The sequence below is a fragment of the Lutjanus erythropterus genome, chromosome 10 (genome assembly GCF_056507025.1).
Source record: "Lutjanus erythropterus isolate fLutEry1 chromosome 10, fLutEry1.hap2, whole genome shotgun sequence".
Taxonomy (NCBI): Eukaryota; Metazoa; Chordata; class Actinopteri; order Lutjaniformes; family Lutjanidae; genus Lutjanus; species Lutjanus erythropterus.
The window spans coordinates 15,514,628-15,532,439 of NC_139326.1; the positions used below are offsets into that span (position 1 = coordinate 15,514,628).

Sequence of the window (17,812 nt, forward strand, 5' to 3'; positions counted from 1 at the left end):
AAATCATCTATCCTTATTGCATCTTGGCTGCTTTTACAAGCTGCTTTTTAGCTATTTAACAGCTGTCTGATCAGCTGGAGACACATGAAGTGGTGAAATGTAAATGTTGTCTTAATACTGATACTATATCATCTTCCAAGGATAACTGTCTGTCAAAAAAAAATTGATAGTTCTCCCTCGTACAACTCCCACGCCTAACCATCATATTATTTTAAAGGCGAGATATTGATTCTCAGAGCATCACTTAATAGCACCGGTCTCCTCTTGGCCCTGGGTTCATTTTTCAGCCTTGAGTTTCTTCTCTGAGGGAGCCTGCTGGGGGAGGTGGAGCCATCATTCATTTTCTAATATGACCTCTTAAAGTACACAATTATTGCCGGTCTTAAGTGTATTAAAAAAAAGAAATGACAGAGAAGCTTGTGTGTTTTTGTATGCATCTTATGTTGTCACCATCATGAAGAGTAGCTGTTTCGTCTTACCCAGGTGCCTAGTTTGGCGATGATATAACTGACACAAAAAAGTGACAGACTCCTTTAGCTTGAGGGATACTCCTAAATTGATTGGTCAGAGGCAATTGCACTGTTATAAAAAGTAGATTCTATTTCCACTGTCCTCTGATGAACTGGCAGATTAGACTCATTCTCCTTTATCTTCCCACTCTAGTATCTCACTATAATTTTAATAAAAGTATGAAATGAAAATTTAAGCTATGTTCTCAGCACATTGTGTAACAAAGAAAAGCCTACCCCTCCTCCCTTCTTGTCTCTCAGTGTAAAATACACTTGTTAAGGGAGTGGTAATTGATTTTTGCTTGGTGATTAGTCATTTGGATGGATGGGGGCACCTCTGGCATGCAGGGGGAGAAGGAGCTAAGTTAAAAGTGTTGGTTTAATTGAACCAGAGGCGGTCGGCATTCATCTTGTTAGCCAGGGAAGAGGTGGAACATGGCATTGCATGGAGAAGGGAAGAGGTAACTAAACCAGGTTTGCCAAAAGAAGGGGAAAGGTTTACTTGAGGATGACCAAAAATGTTCAAAGGGTGAGGAGTTTGAGGGAGGCTGAGCCACAGAGAATGTGTTAAGAATGTACTATGAAGGTGGCGACCAGAGGAGGACAGGATGAGAAGGATACGTGGGAAAAGCAGAGCAGAGGGAATGTGGAACAAAGCACAGATCTCAGAGCCAGGAGCATCAGGACCCGCTGCTTCTGTGGGCAAGGTTTTCTGTGTCCAGACTCCCTCTCCCCTCTGAATGATTAATGAAGGGCCCCTTAACACGGCCCAGCGCCTTTGCACTTTCTACCAGGCCACAGGTTCTGCTCTGTTAGCACTGGGCCTGCCAGGAGAGCTCATTCTCAACAACTGAATCACAACACAAGAGCTGCTGCAGTGATTCTGTGTGAAGTTTCACTCAGAGGAAATGCTTTTTTATATATGGCAGTTCATCCAGACTGTGTTAAGTGGCACACAGAGGAGGTCAACTATCAGGGTTATTCTCATTGTGCTCTCCTGCATATTGAAACAACAGGATTCATTTTCTGAAAATAGACTGCTGTCATGGCCTTAACAGCATTAATTCTGAACCTGGAACACTGGGCCTCATTCATGAACATTTTCACACTCTTCTTTTAGCTTTCTCTTGCTTATTTTTTTGTATGGTGGGCTCATTCGAGTGTGCCATGACAGATTAATCAAATACTCTTAACTTCAGATTACCGAGTAAATGACATGCCCCAATAATACCATAGGCTATGCATCCTGCCCCTATCCATATGTTTACGCCACTAGCAACATAGCTACAAAACGGCCAAACATGGCCAGCTACATTATCTCTGAATCATCAGTGAAGTGTTGCTTGTGTGTAGAGTCAGCAAACACGGATCATTAAGCTGCTTTTATTTTGTTGTTGTTGCTGATGCCATACTAAGAAATAAGGGTAGGATCAAATAAAACTGGAAACTGGCTAATGGCAATTTTTCTTCCATTTTTGTGCAATTGTTTACATGGCACAGAAATTGTCAGGAGATCAGAAGAAGCAGAAGTGCCGAAACAAAAACACATGATTGGTTGATGCGTCACTGCATCACTGGAGCACTGAAAAGTGTTGAGGCCAGCTCAACTTTGATTTGTAGCACTATGCATCCAACACACAACAACAAATGTTGGAGGTCATTTTCTGGCTTCATGTCACTGGCTTCCATGGAAAATGACTTGCAGCCTGTTGCTTTGTTGGCAGTAGTGAAAGTATGTTAAAGTCTTCCAAATGATTGCAAGATGCACCTCCTCCCGTCCTCTCTCTCTCATCTGAAAGACGTGTGAGTAGCAAGTTACTTATGTTACATAAACTATAAGGTTGCTACTTTCAATAATTAAACAAAATAAACTCAAAGTCTCAAGAAAGGAAATATTCTCTTTTATTACCGAGCTAAGAAACAAAACACACCTTTCAAACCTTTCTCAGATTCAGACCCAACAGTTTGTCTTCCCACTGCTCCAACAATCACCGGCTCCGGTGTGGTCAGAATAAATCCTTAATTCACCGTGTTAGATGTAAAAATAGTCTGACTCTACAGGCTGTTCTCCTCTCACTCATCCTCCAGCTCAGTGGGTAAGTACTGTGCAGCTGAATCAGAGTGCTTTGCTGAGCAGCAGCTCTCACTCTGTAGACCGTTAAATTAGCAAAATAAAAGAATCTGCTCAATTAATGATTAATCACTTTCATCCCTATTATGAAGTGTAAGCTATGTAGAATTTTCAAACTTGAAATTGCTTTTTGGATAGCAGCAGACTTTGACTCCTACAACAGGTCTCACACTCATAAACTGTGCTGGTGCCTAAGAGAAGAATGAATCTACTCTTACCAGTGGGTATTGCATGAGGGCCAGTGAATAAAGAGTTCTTGGTCTTTTACAGCATGGAGACTGTGGGACGTGTGAGGTACAATGCTGCAGAATTAGACATCGATAAACATACGCTCAGGCTTTCACACTCACGAGTGTAGTTCAGGCTGCCTGTCAGCAGGGACAATGGAAGGTGATCTGTAAACATCATGCTGCAAATCCATCCCTCTCCCACACATTTTCTGTTTGGATTTGCTTAAGTCCCTCCATCTACACATTTCCCGAAAATAACCTGGATTTCCTAAACTGTCCTTCTTCATCCACGCTCTAATATTTACTTTGACAGCTGCTTTAATTCACTTTACCCTACAGATGTTGGAGAGAGAAAAAAGTTTGCCCAGCCAATTTGAATCAGTGCTGTATGCTCATGCTGTATTAGAAGAGCTAATGGTTAGCTGTGAAGGGGTTAAAGCACAGCCAGTGGCCTGGATTAATCTATCACCAACTCATTTAAACCTGGAGAGAAAAACAATTAACAGTGCTTTCTCTCACTGGCATTGATCTTCTACTCATCCTGCTTTCCCTGACTGTTTGATTGTGTCTGCAGTAGTAGAGAGTTTGAAAAATCTACAGCTTTCTTTGTCCATCAGAGCCTGTTGTAAACTCTGATCAAGCCTGCTTATTGTTTCATTATAAGATGTATTGACAGAGCTGCATGCCTTCATTTACTATCAGAGATTCATTACAAAACTGAATAACCTTGGGGATATTCAGTAACCACACAAAAGTGCACAGACTCTCCAGTGATCACTTAGTCTTTTGATTAGTCAAAGAAAACAAGTCAAATCTTGTGTTATGGTTTCTGGTGTCTTTTCTAAATTTACTCTGTTTTTCCATCAAAGACACGTTGGATTAAATAGGAATGCTTGTGCATCTGAAGTGGAAATTAGGTGGGTCTTATTGGAAAAAAAACTCTAGTGGTGCTTCAGAGCCTGACCAATTAATGTATAATTCCCCTAAGAATCACTTAATAACACATGAAACGATCTAGCACTGAAATGGGATTTTTGTCCTTAATACTTGTTTAAAGCCCCCAAAATCTTAAAAGGCGAGTATGTAGGATTTAGTGACCTTGCAGATTGCACTCTCCTCAAGCGTGGGACCTCGTATCACTCAAGTGTGGGGCTGTGACAAAAACAGCAATACCGCAGTCATGTGATGCCTGCCGTGAGTTTGAGCTCTTATTTGAGTCCTTAAAAACATGTGGAATCACTTTTTTTCTGACTGAGCTCCACCCACTTCAAAACAATTAGAAAAGCACAGAGGGGGAAAAAAAATCACTCATCATAAGAAGCTGACTGAGAAAATATCTTTTTCTTTCTTGCTCAATCCTAGCACAAAAGCAGGCTCTCACAAGTCCTCCGGACTTTAGGAATCCTTGAAGTGCAAACAGCTCCTCAGAGACGAGTCCAGGGTGCTGAGGGTTTCATGCATGTGCACCCAAACTGAATTCTAAAAGTTGGGTCAAGCTTTGTTGACCATCCGCCCATCGGCTATGTTCTGCTAGTGTCTCAGTCAGATATTAAGGGTCCTGTGCAGACTTGGTGGTCATGGTGCTTGCATTGGAAATACACAAAAGGATTGGATCTGGCTGACAGGCTGAGAGTAAGGGTATGAAATTAGACTCCAGTGAGGATTTCTATTAGGTTACTTTTTTGCTTGCTGCAGTATATTCTGTTCTTGTTTACTACCGCCACAGATAAACAACTTTATCAGAGTCTTTCATTATCTCATCCACAGCTAACACTACAGAGCACCAAGTCCAGGGTGGCCTTCTTTGAGGAACTCTAAAGATGGGGATGCACAGCTGCCAAGAACCTCACGACTCGACATTCCTGGTCAGTTTAAATGATTGGCCACACTACAAACCCTTAAGCTCCACTTCCTGGGAAACCACTATGAAACACTACGGATAGAAAAGTGACCACTACCTTGATCTGCATCTCATGTGTATGCACAAACAAGCATTCATAATATTCCTGCACTAAGGATTCATAAAAAAATGTGTGTGTGTGTGTTTACAGTAAGAATGTGTGGAAAAACTGCACATTCTCCTTGAATATTTTGAAGTGAGCTTGGGTGTGGGTTTTATTAATGTCAAAGAGCAAAGGTAGACAAATCTAAAAGGAAAAAAAAAGATGGTCTTCGACTGCCGCAGGTCCACTCTGGCTCTAATGAGTCAGTATTTGTGCAGTTTAGAATGGTTATTATATCATTATCTAAACGGGGTGACCTACATAATTTGATTGCCTGACTGTTTTGTAATTCAAATAGAAATAAACCACTAAGGGATGAAGTTGGACATGAAAATGAACTGATTATATTATATGGCTGATATGCTGCTCTTGTCTTGACCCAGTTATTTGGTATTGAGTAGTTATAGGCAGCTTTATTGTCCTAGACTGCCTTCTACTTTAATACTAACTATTTGCTTTATAATGCCAACAAATTCCTCTATATCATATATTCTGTCTTTACTTAATGACTCCATGCTGCCTCAGTTTTCTTGTTTGAAGGAAATGGTTAAATGAAAAATTTAATGTTCACGGAGCAAGAGCAGGGCATTTCTTTGCTGAAATACATTTAAACAGCCTCTTATTGTTAATAGCGGAAGTTAATGGGCTGTGGTGGATATTAAGCTCAAAACAACAATAAAAACCTTCTGTGATTTACAAACCCTAGTTTCAGAAAATTTGGGACATTGTGTAAAATGTAAATAAAAACAGAATGCAATAATTTGCTAAAACTTGAACACATATTCAGTTGAATACAGTACAAAGACAAGATATTCATTGTTCTGACTCTAACTTATTGTCTTTTGTGAATATGCATTCATTATGAATTTGATGCTTAAAACACGTTACAAAAAAGATGAGACATCGACATGTTTACCACTGTGATACATCACCTTTCAACAACGCTCAGTGAGCGTTTCAGAACTGAGAACACTATTTGTTCTAGTTTTGAAAGTGACATTATTTCTTATTCTTGCTGGATACATAACTTCAGGTGCTCAACAGTCCATGATCTCTGTGGTCAAATTAAGAAATAAACTCTTACTGTGAAACCACACTGAAGCCAACCTCATGCAGAATGTGTCTTGGCATTGTCTCGCAGAAATAAGCAGGGACATCTCTGAAAAAGACGTCATCTGGATGGCAGCATATGTTTCTCCAAAACCTGTATGTACCTCTCAGCATTAATGGGGCCTTCACAGATGTGACAGTTACCCATGATGCCATGGGCACTGACACAACCCATACCATCACAGATGTTTGCTTTTTAAGTTAGCCCTGGCAACAATCTGGATGGTTATTTTCCTCTTTAGTCCAGAGGACACGAAGTCCATGAATTCTGAAAACAATTTGAAATATGGACTCATCAACACAGTTATCTACTTCCCATCTTGTGTTGCAGGCATCAAATTCAGAATGAGTGTATGTTTTCAAAAAATACAAGTTGAAAAGGTTTTACAAATTATTGCACTTTTATTTACGTTTTACAGATTTTCCCCACTCTTTTGGAACTGGGGTTTGTATAACAATTAATTTGTATTGGTTTGTTTTTTTAAATCTCAGAATATGTGTCCATGTTTGTGCCTTTATGCAACTTCTTTATGGTGAATGTAGACACAGTGTTGTACTCTGAGGAGCTGCGTTTATATCACAGAGAAGTCATGTTACATACTGTACCTCTGGCTGCCTTGAGCAGTTGAACACTTGATTAGGGTGTCCTTTCGCAAGGCACCGATGAGTGCACTATGCTCAGCTCTCAAAAGTGGAGAGACGATCATTTGTGCCGGAATTCGAACTGGATGACGGAACTGTGATTTTCAGATGTGAGCTTTTGTCACATCTATCAACTATCTCAGTTTTTTTCCTTTCTTTCTGTTTTTTTTTTGTGAAGACAACCACTTTTTTCGAAACATGAATTTGCATCTATTTTGAATTAATGCCTCTTTTTGAATTAATGTGCTCTTTCCCTAGGAAGGCAATTTATTTTGGGGAATAATAATGTGAAGAAAATATAATAGTTTTTCTTCCCGGCTGCATTTATCAAAGATAGTGAACAGTATTTAAAATTAAACTTTTGGGGGAATTTACACCACCTATATCATTACATTTTCACAGAAACATTGTAACATACAGTATATGGATGTTTTTCATATAAAATAAATGAATATCAGGTCTGATTTCCTTTGTATGCGTGTTTTTTTTTCCATCCTGAAATAACTGTGTGTCAGTTATTTTGGCAGACTTTGATGAATGTCAGCTTTGATATTGCCAGTGCCGAGAGCCTCTTCCACCCGACCCAAACAGACATCCAATTACACCTTTGAAAAGAATCAAGTGTTACATAAGCACCCTCCATCTTGTGTCAGATACCATACCCTGTTTGCTTGAGTGACAAGGTCTTTGTGTGTGTGTGTGTGTGTGCTTACGGGTGCGTGGGCGAGCGCGGGGTGTGTTGCATGCAGTCGTTTTTGTGTCACCACATTAACCCTTAAATGTGAGTCTCTTCCTGCGGTGCTGGGAGCCCTGAGACTGACAGCTCTCTGACAGAGTGAGTGGCGCTGAGGTCAGGGGGCTCCTCCGCAGCTCTGTCACCTCTGGGCTCTGTTGGAGAATGGCCACCCCTGGCTTGTCAGCGTTGTGACAGAGAGTCGTCTTTGGGAGCCAACTCTCCCTGGAGACCGGAGCTCAGGGAGACCGGGGTGGAGGGTCTGCGGGGGCATCAGGCAAACCGACAGACGCGCAGATTCTCCTTCATTGCTGCCTCCCCCCCTTCAACAATGTCCTCTGCAACAGGGGAGAGGGAAGAGGAAGAATCACATCTTTTGTCATTTATCAAGTCTCAAGGGATCACGGTTGACGTCACATCTGCACGCAGTCATCTTGCAGCAGATTGGAATAGGTTCTCAGTTTACTGCAGGGTGAGGGGAGTTGACGGGGACTGCACAGCACCTGCCAGGGGCTTGAATACAGAACAAGCATGCACAAAAGGAAGGAAAAACCCTTGTGTCATAATCCAGGGTGAGCCTCCACTCAGACAGCCAATTCAAGCGTCAAAAAAATTATACAGTGACGTTTTATTGCTGTAGTCAATAAAATCTCCTTATTACATTTTTGGGTTTGACTGTGCAGACATCAGGAGATGGTAGGTTTTAACACCAGATGACTTTGAAGTGAAGGCCACTTAATAAGTGATATAATAAGTTTTATCTTTCTTTAAATTATGAATTGAAAATTCTGAAAGATTGTATTAATTTTCTCCACGTACATGCATTAATTTCTATTTTTACAATTTTATCCTTCCCAGGCATCAGGCATGTTGAGGGAACATCAAACAGTGATTACTGTTCATTAATCCAAATGTTAAGCCAATAATAAACCAAGAAGTAGCCTAGTAAATGAGAGGCTAGTTACTATGATCCCTTTGTTTAACAACCTACCTGACATCGCAGATTTGTCACCAGTATTTCTAGCCTCACTTACTTTAGTTGGCAACACATAAAATTATGTTATGTAAAGCACCTTTATATATGTGGTATTCTGGCCCGGGAGTGATGATGTTACGGTGGTCTGTTGTGTCCTCTGACCTCATGTTACATAAATTATTACTAACATCTGCATTAGTGTCCAGAACATAATATTACAGTAGAAATGCCAACAATGGAAGTCAATGGTCATGAATGAAGCGTAGGCTTTTGCATCGTTTGTTTAGACTAACTAGACTAGACTACAGGTTTTAATTAGAAAAGCACAATCAGTATAGTGCAGATTAATTCCATATTTTCTTCTCAGTGGTTGTAATGGATTACAGTTACATATACTCTGTAATTTAATAACATGTAACCTGTTACCCCAACACATCTTGTAAGTAAGTCTTATTTTAGTTTTGCAGTTGTTGATGACTTACAGCTCCATTAGGAGTGAGAAGTAAGCAGGTTTTAAGGGTTATATATAGTTTTATGTAGATTTTTCTCAGTTTCTTCAAAAATTGTAAAACAGCAACGACAAGAAGTCCTTGAGCAAATAATCCTAAAAATCCTCAAAAGATTTTAGGCTGATGGGTCCAGTGGTATGATAGATTAGCCACAGACGAAGGATCAAATACTTTAGCCATAGCTAAAATGTTTTATGTGATTTGTAAACAGTTCCAGCTGTGGGTAGTGTGCATTTTGTTTGCTCATACTCTAAACAAAGATGTTTTAGACTCTTGATATACATACCATCGCATTTGCTATTCTTCTCCTCACATTGTCTTTGAAAGTGTCATATCTGTAGTTCTTTTCCCTTTTATTATATACAACTGAGGCTGCATAAGGGTTCTATAAAAAATTATGTGCAAATTAATGGCACACACACACACACAAAAAAAAAAACATAGAGCTACACAGGCTTCAATAAACCTACACAGCATTAAAACATACAAAAGTTAATCAGAGCCAATACTATACTGCAGTGCCAACATGCGCTAACAAACAATGTTCATGCCTACACTTCATTCACCGTCACTGGCTTCCATTGTTGCTGTTTATAATGCTAATCTGCCCACAAAAGACCAGCTGATGTTAGCAGTAATGTATGTAAGGTCATGATCAACTTTGCTACGAGCTCTTAGCGACCAAGATTACTTATCCTTTCCAACACCAGTGCTCCATCTCTAACACCACCTTGTGTTTCCTTTCACATGCCTCGTCTGCTGTGTCCTACCACGACATTGTGAGCTGCACAGACTAAACCATCCATTGTGCGTTTTATCTGCACCAGCTATGGTGGAGCTTGCTATTTCCTGTGGGCTTATCAACCGCTTTCTCAAATCTACTCCCATGTGCTAATCTCTTCCCACCCATACCTGTCCTAAAATATGCCAGCTCAGAAATCCTTTAGTCCCTTCTCTTTTTAACACTCCGGTCAAATGCAACAATATATTCACATCAGATGACAAAATTTTCAATCCATTTTGCTCTCAATTTCTGCTGCTAGATAATTCATGTTACCTGGCTTATAATGCTTGGACAAACTGTGGAACTGAGACTGACATTTTGCAGGTGGGGGGTGATTTCAGTAGCTGATTTAAGTGGACATAACCATCACATCTGTAATCCAGCCTGGTTTCATTCTCTCTTTATATTTAAAATTTATCCACTGACGGTTTTGCCTGAGGAGATACTATAACCAGCCTTGCTACTTCTTCCTGCTGAGGTGTTTCCTGCATGATGAGTCAGCTTTTCCCTGGGGGGGTTGGCTCTATAAAGGTTGCCCCTTGTGTGACCCTGTTCTTTCTCTGTCCTTGTTCCACCTGCCCTACAATATCCCTTTACCTGAGAGCCAACTTCACTTGCTGAACTACTTTAGATACTTTGAGCCTTATCTGTCACCTCACCTGCATGGATTTAAATACCTCTACAAGGACAGATATGTAGATAATATCCAGAATTCTCTCCGACTTCCTTAATGTTCAGTCTTTGACATTGCTAAGAGCCACCCTGACCTTATAAATTGAGGTGTGAGCATCAGCAACTTTAAATGTTGCCTCATAATCCTGACCTTTCCCTGTCCTCAATGCCTCAAAATATCTTATACCAAGATTGTCCTCACCAGAAAAATATCAGTGGTCATTTGTCAAACACCGAAATGTCCAGCGTTTAAGATTTACAGGGATTTTTTGGCAGACTATGTCAGAAATAGAATATAATATCCATACATATGTTTTCAGTATTGTATAATCACCTGAAAATAAGAACTGTGTTTTTGTACCACAGGATGAGCCATAGTAGCTGCAGTAGTAACATGAATCAGAGCTACATTGGATACATTACATCTTTTGACCTGTAAATGACCATGCTTTGTAGAAGTACACTGCTTATATGCAGTACTGTAAGACAATTGGATGAATATATAGCTATCGCTTGTTTTTTTTTGGGCCATTTTGTGATTTTATTTTGGTAATTTATTTTTGCCTCCATGAAGTAAGTGAAAGCCACTGCTCAGGGACAGATTCTCTTGCAGTGGCAATTTCATTTTGACCAAACCAGAGCTGGTGATTGTTGCATAACTTGACTTCGGTCAGACTTGAGAACTTGAGACTTGCTCAGCTAACTTGATTAAAGCTTTGTTTTGACTTTGACTTGAGACTTGAGACAGTTGACTTGACAGTTGACAGTTGTTTGCATTCTTTAGATCAGTCATTCCACAAGTGTGGGCTACAGTGTTGCAAGTTTCAGTTTTTAGAAGTTTGAAATTACCATAAAATATGTATGACTAATTTTAAAAAGGCAATCAGAACTAATAAGACTCAGCCAATGGCTGGCAATGGCTGGTTGGAAGATTTTAAACATATCACCCAGCCCTAATACCTTATGGATGAAAAGTGCAGCCCTCTCTGTTGCTTTTCTCCACCTACCACCTGCCTTGATGTTTAAATGATCGCCCCCATTATCAACATAAAGCACGGAGGTAACTCCAGCTCTTCTCTTGAGTCATCTCTGAATACCTAGAAAATACAGAATGCCCAGAACGCTGCAAATCAAAACCCATCCACAATAGTTGATGCGGTATACAGCCAAAGGCATTAGTAAGGTCTAAAAATACCATATGGAGATCTCAGCTCTCCAGCTTTGCTGTCTGAATTTGGTGCCAAGTCATGCCTGTACGCTCCAAACATCTGAAAATGCCTGATATTCCAGGTTTTTGCTCTAGTGTGTCAATTAATTCATTCTAAGTAACTGAACTGTCTCCCCAACAGTAAATAAAACCTTTGCTTACACTACAAGCAGAGAAATAACTATAAACTGAGTAGCGTGTACATGTGTTCATTCACGGAATACTCTGCAGCTCATGTAGGAGTAAACTGTTTTCCAGGGTGAGTCTTTCTGCCTACGCGAGAATCTCGACAAAGTCTCAAAAAGGTGGGTTTTAGTAGTCATATAAGCACATTAGAGTTTTGGCTTATGAGCAGAAAAAGAGCAAGTTGAAACACCATCTAAATGTGCACATGCACACTGTACCTGCACACTCTGTGAACACATTTATCAGCCGGTCCTGCCAGGAGCATCCATTGACTCTTTTATTATGAAACACTTCCTCAAAGAGGTGAAATCCCCCACTTGCCTTGATGCATGGGGGTGAGGTGCAGCAGCCCGCCTGCTCCTGTGGGAATGTGTTTATTCAGTACGAATCCTCATGACATTACTCTTTTCTGCTTCTCTTCATGCTGCTATTTATTTGATACTGTGTCACTGCACCTTACACATATGTTTAGTGTGATTAAATTTTTCCAGTCCCCGTGGACTCGGTGTGGTGGCAGGGGGTGTATAGGATTTAAAAACTTGGAAAGATTCGCTGTGCTGCATCAGGTTGCTGGCATATATGTATTTAGCTCAAATTCACGCACCCACACTCTTGACAGACATATGCTTACCCCGCCACACACACACACACACACACACTCACGCACACACACACACACACAGAATCATAAAATCCTTCTCGATCCTTCCAGCCAAATTAGTATCTCCTTTCATTCCAGGATGCAGATGTCTCTAAGTGAAATACCTGTGGAAAATCGCCATGATTGGGTTCATTATGTTGCCTGCAGTTAGCAAAGATGGAAATGAGTTTGGTATTTTAGGCTTGAAAAAAAAAAAAAATCTCCCTTTTCAAAATATCAGCTTGTTAGACTCAAGCAAGAGCTGCTGTCTGCCTGTTTGGGTACGTCTCTGCACTGCTTGATGAGGGGCTATGAATAAATTTTCTTTTGACCCTGAGATAACGATGAGCTCTGTTTTAATTGTCTCACTCCATTAAAAATTACAATATGAATGTCTACTTGTCTCTCCCATCATGATAGGGATCAATCTTCAGTCATATCCGTTCTCTCTCTGCTCGTCTTTGCCACTTATTTCCTCTTTTATCTGCGTTTACTTCTGCTCGCTCTGTCAGTCTTCAGGGGCCAGAGCTGCTGTGAGAGTCAGTGGTCATCATCATCATTTCTCTGTTACTGCCGCAGACCATTGTATAGACTGTCAACACAGCAGGACTTTATAGACACACTTTATTTTACAGTACCCCAATAATAAGACCATACTTTGTATCAAATTAAATAAAACTATATATATGTTCAGACCATTCATTAGATAAATTAATTATAATTAGGGACACATTTCATTTTAGTTTACAGTTCAGTTCTATTGTAATGTGTCAATAATTACCCACTATTATACAACGATGAGTTCCAAACAAGCAATCTGATTGGTCAACAAGATATTTAAAACTTGATCATATCAGCATGACATCACACTGTGTGTGTACATCACTAAAAATATTAATCCGCCCAGTAAGGGAATTTTTATGAAACATTTTTATTCATGAAAATAAATCATAAACCACAGTGGGCCTTTTCCTATTAGCTGTTTAAGTAACAGTTATAGAATAATTAAATTTGCTTCAATAAATATAATTTATGGTGCTGTTAGATTTAATATAGGTGCAGCTTCCCTTGCAGCAACTCAGACAGCAAACAACTTTGTGATTGCAGTGATCATATTGTTTTTGAAAGGTTAAACGCCAACAAAAATTAAATATGAGAATTTTGGAAGTCTATCCTCTGTCAATACATTTTGATTTTTGAATAACGCTCAGGAGTTGCTGGAAAAGTCTGGATCACGCAGAAACTGTCCGTCAGCTGTCCTCAGGCGAGTCTGTGACATGATGCTACGAGCTTAAAAATACATGTGAAGTAAGTGGACAGTAGCTAAATCTGCTCATGGAAAATTATTTCTTTTTCATCAGATTGCTTTGGTTGCTCAATCTTGCTGTAACAGATGTTTTGTGTTCATATGTGTGTATTACCCTCTAATAAAATCTAATAAGGGTCTAAGACTGTCTAATAAAGAACATTATTTCTAGTTTTTGTGTATTTTGATACAACATACAACTTGTTATGTCTTATTAACGCACTGTAGAACAAAGTTCGACAGACTGACTTATTATCAGGGTTAGAAACTGAATTAATAATGAGCAGACAAACTATTTGTGGATATTTAAGGCTGACCATGAGTGAATAAGTTTTTCCTCCTCGATTGCAAACCTCATTATGCATGCACAAGCCCTGAGGGACTGTTCACTGCACCTTTACCTTGCAATTTTTCTCTTGTTATTTCTAAATTACTTTCTCTTTACATAGCCTCCATTCTAATCTTCTCATCTGGTGGCATGACAGATGGGTCTAAGCCTTTTCTCCGTCGCTCAGACTAATGGTCTGACCAGCGGGCCACTGGTGGCTTGTTTGGCGGTGTCAGTGCGATTTCAAACCCAAATAGTCACAAAAAGGGGAAAAAATAGCTCAGGAAAAGTCTTGGAGGTATTAATTAGATTGCAAGAAGAATGTGTCTCCCTCATTCATCCATTTTGACCTGTTTAACTGACCCACTTCTGCTGCTACCTACCTGTCTGCTGCCGTGTTGTAGATCTTGCATCAGAGGTGCTCAGGGAGACGAGATTTGCATGAGGGTTTCTTTTTTTTTTTGCTTTCCTGCTGGAGGCCTTTCGCTGTCTTCGGCAGCCTCTCTGTGTACTCGGTTGTTAAAAACAACCTCACCTCACCTTGCAGTTTATTTCCATCAGAGACTTGTTTTGGGAGAAAAACAGCTCACTTTGAGTCTCCCTTGTTTGCACATTATTTCCAGCACCGATAACTAAGAGGTCAATAAGTCAAGAAACCAGTAGACCAATAAGGCACATGCAGACATCGCAAAGATGATGCGGGCACCCTGCGGACTGTTTGTACTTCTCTGTGCCTAAACTTTAGCCTTTTATTTCTTACTAAGCTGTATACGAACTGAACAACCCCAGGTTAAATCAATGGATGGCAGAACGTTGAGGAGGTGGAGAAGCAGCAGCCCAGTGGTGGTGCTGTAATTGGCTGCTCTATTTATGATTTCTACACTAGTGCAGCTGCAGCAGCAACGTAGTAGTGTCAGGGGGATGATGGTGCAACGTGCGCATCTCCACTTGATACCTCTGTATTGATTAAATCTCTTGAGACACAACTGAACTGGTAGTAATGGCACACCAGGACTTTGAAGGCAGACTTCAGAGATCCCAAAGCTCAGAATTTCTTCTTTTCTTTTCCTTTGTTGTCCAATGTGTCGCTATCTTTGTGTTGTTTGTGTGCTCAAGAGTTGTGAATTTTATCTGATGAAGGTCTGAGGACTGAAAAATGTTGTTGGGGCCGTTGTTTCCAAGGGCCCCAAGTGGCAAAAAAAATGGTCACTGTGGGTTTGAAGGATAAGTTATGTTCTATATTCCTCTTAGTGTCAACAAATCCCATGAAAAAAACAAAGCCAACAATAAATTGCTCCAAGTAACAACTACTGCCTGTGTAACCAAACCTTATATAAAACTTATATAACACAGGTGTTACCAATACTAATTAAGGTCCCGTTCCATTTTGTGTAGCAGAACCTTTTGTAAGTCAACATGCACAGTAACCCCGACTCTGTTTGACCCGAATGGAATGGAACCTTAATTAGTATCATTGGCACCAGCTGTGTTTACACTACTCTTCCATGCCAAAATGGTTGCTGTGAAAAACATCTATTATTAACCTTCCTAAAGAATATTTTCTGGCATGTTTACATTTTCAGAGGCAGTGGGGTGGTATTTGTTGACAGAAAAAAATAAATATTGCCTGCCTTACCCTTAAATATTGAGCGCTATTTCTGTATAAGACCAAAATGGAAAAAAATAAGGAATTGTTACTGAATCCAAGTATGCCAGCTGGGTTTATTTGTACTCTAAGGACTTTGGATGTAATATGGAGTTATGTAACAGGCAGATATTGGGGCAGGATGCAGCACAGAAGGCTGACTTGCTGCGGAGTGATGTCAGTTGCATTGTTCATTCATGTGCCTCTCTTTTTTCTCCAAGCTGCTATCCTTCGAACATCCTGTGGCAGGAGTCCCAATATCCCTGGTTGAGCGTAAGGGATTCACATACACACTTGGCAGATTCTTCTACTCTCTCGCTGTCCCTCTTTCTCTGTTTCTTAACAGCCAAAGAAACAAAACTGAAAACACTGTCAGGTCTGGAAGTGCTCCTGCCTAGTCCCTATTTTTAGGCTGGCACTGAAACGGCACATTTCTGTTCTGCTTTATGCATTTTCTTTCCTGTCTAAAATCTATATTCATGCAAGTAATCTTTTTTTTCCCTCTTCTTCACTCTTGTCATCTCTGAATTTCTGTGATTTCCACCATCTCTGCTGCTTTATTTCTCCTTCTCTGCCACATTCTCAGCAACCACCAAAACAGAAAATTAGGCAAAAATGTAAAAGGAAAAAAACACTAAAAGCTGTCCTATTACTCACTTAGCCGCAACAAAGCATGTAACTTTAACTTTTCGTATTGTAAAATGTCGTGAATCTGTCTGAAGCGGTGTAATTAGAATCTCTTCGTAGTCTTTACTTGGCTCAGCAGCGGCTGTCAGTCTGTCCCATATTTTATGCTTTATTTTTCCTCTTTGTCTGCCCTGTGAATCACATCATCCTACTTCCTCTCCTCCTTGTTGGGTTGTGGTTTGGTGACCTACTTGCTGGGATTCAGAGAGAGAGTAACATTTTCTGGCTTGTCACCTCTTTGCTTCTCACAGACGTCAGTGATTTGCATAGATGTCTATTTGCTACCAACACTGACTCAGTACAAAGGACACCTTATTATTCAGTCTGTGTGGTTTCTTTATAAAACTGTATTAAGAAATGACTGGTCTACACTGTTGGTGCGACTGTATAAACACAGATATTCCATCTATTATAGACAATATATATACTAATACTAATATATAGAATTTATTAGGCTTATTGCAACACCTGTCAAACTTACCATTCTCACATTGCACAGAGGCAGTTTACATTAACAAACATGACAGATTTAAATGATTTTATCCTATTTCTCCTCCTCATTTTGTCGGGGGAAACACTGGCATACTCAAGCTGCATGAGGGACAAAATTAAAAAAGGAGACCAGCTGCATGTGCTAGGACAGTAGCATGTTGAAAATCATGATGCATTTATATTAAAACTGATTAAAGAACATGCAGTGATCTATTAGTTACCTAACCATTTGGAAGTACGTGGTGGCCAACTGATTTTCCAACATGTACAGGAGCATATATGGCACCGCGCTGCATTTTTCCACTGCACCTTAGAGGGCACTTTATCATGTTTTACCCTCGGGTTGTCAGTTGTCTTAATAATCAGTATTGTCAGGAAAGAAAAGGATGCATCATTTTGAGAAAACATCTACTTGAATGTGTTGTATTAGCTAACACGGTTGTGTTACAACTGGTGAGACAGGATTCAAATCCACGCCTCAGTAGACAGCTCTTGATTCAAAAACTCAAGTCTTTACTTGCTGAAAAATAGGGTTCGATAGACAAGAAGTCAGTCAGTGAAGAGAAACAAATCCAGTGGGGAAAAGGCAGAGTCAGGAAACACACCAAATATCCCCAAAAAACACCCTAAAAACAAGCTGGAACACTAGACACACAAAGGTGCTAAGACAAACTGGCACAGACTGAAAACAAGACACACACTAAATAGTCTTGTGAGGGGAGACTAACAAGACACAGGTGAGGCCAATCAGGGCGGAGCAGACGATCAAAAAAGGAGGGAAAACACACAAGAGGTGGAAGTGAAGTGATCTGAAGCGAGAGGAGTTGTGAGTGACAAAGTAAAACAGGAAACACAAACATGAATGAATGAAATAAAACATGACGTAAGAAACCTGAGTTTTGTCAACTTGTCTATATTAGGAAAATCTGACTTATGTTTGTCAGGTTTGATTCAGGTCATGGATTACTTACTTATGTCATAAATTCTTGCTGGGAAAATTATTTTATTACACCCAGTCTGAC

The 17,812-nt window shown here is 40.0% G+C and overlaps 1 protein-coding gene across 1 annotated transcript in view; it reads left to right on the forward strand.

The window, feature by feature from the left end:
- Positions 1-5,971, forward strand: part of nf2a (NF2, moesin-ezrin-radixin like (MERLIN) tumor suppressor a) — a 36,873-nt gene extending 30,902 nt beyond the window's left edge. The window contains exon 16 of the mRNA XM_084728381.1: positions 4,638-5,971. Within this exon, the coding sequence (XP_084584507.1) occupies positions 4,638-4,688 (51 nt within the window). The 3' untranslated portion in view covers positions 4,689-5,971. The remainder of the gene's footprint in view (positions 1-4,637) is intronic.
- Positions 5,972-17,812: the final 11,841 nt, after the last annotated feature.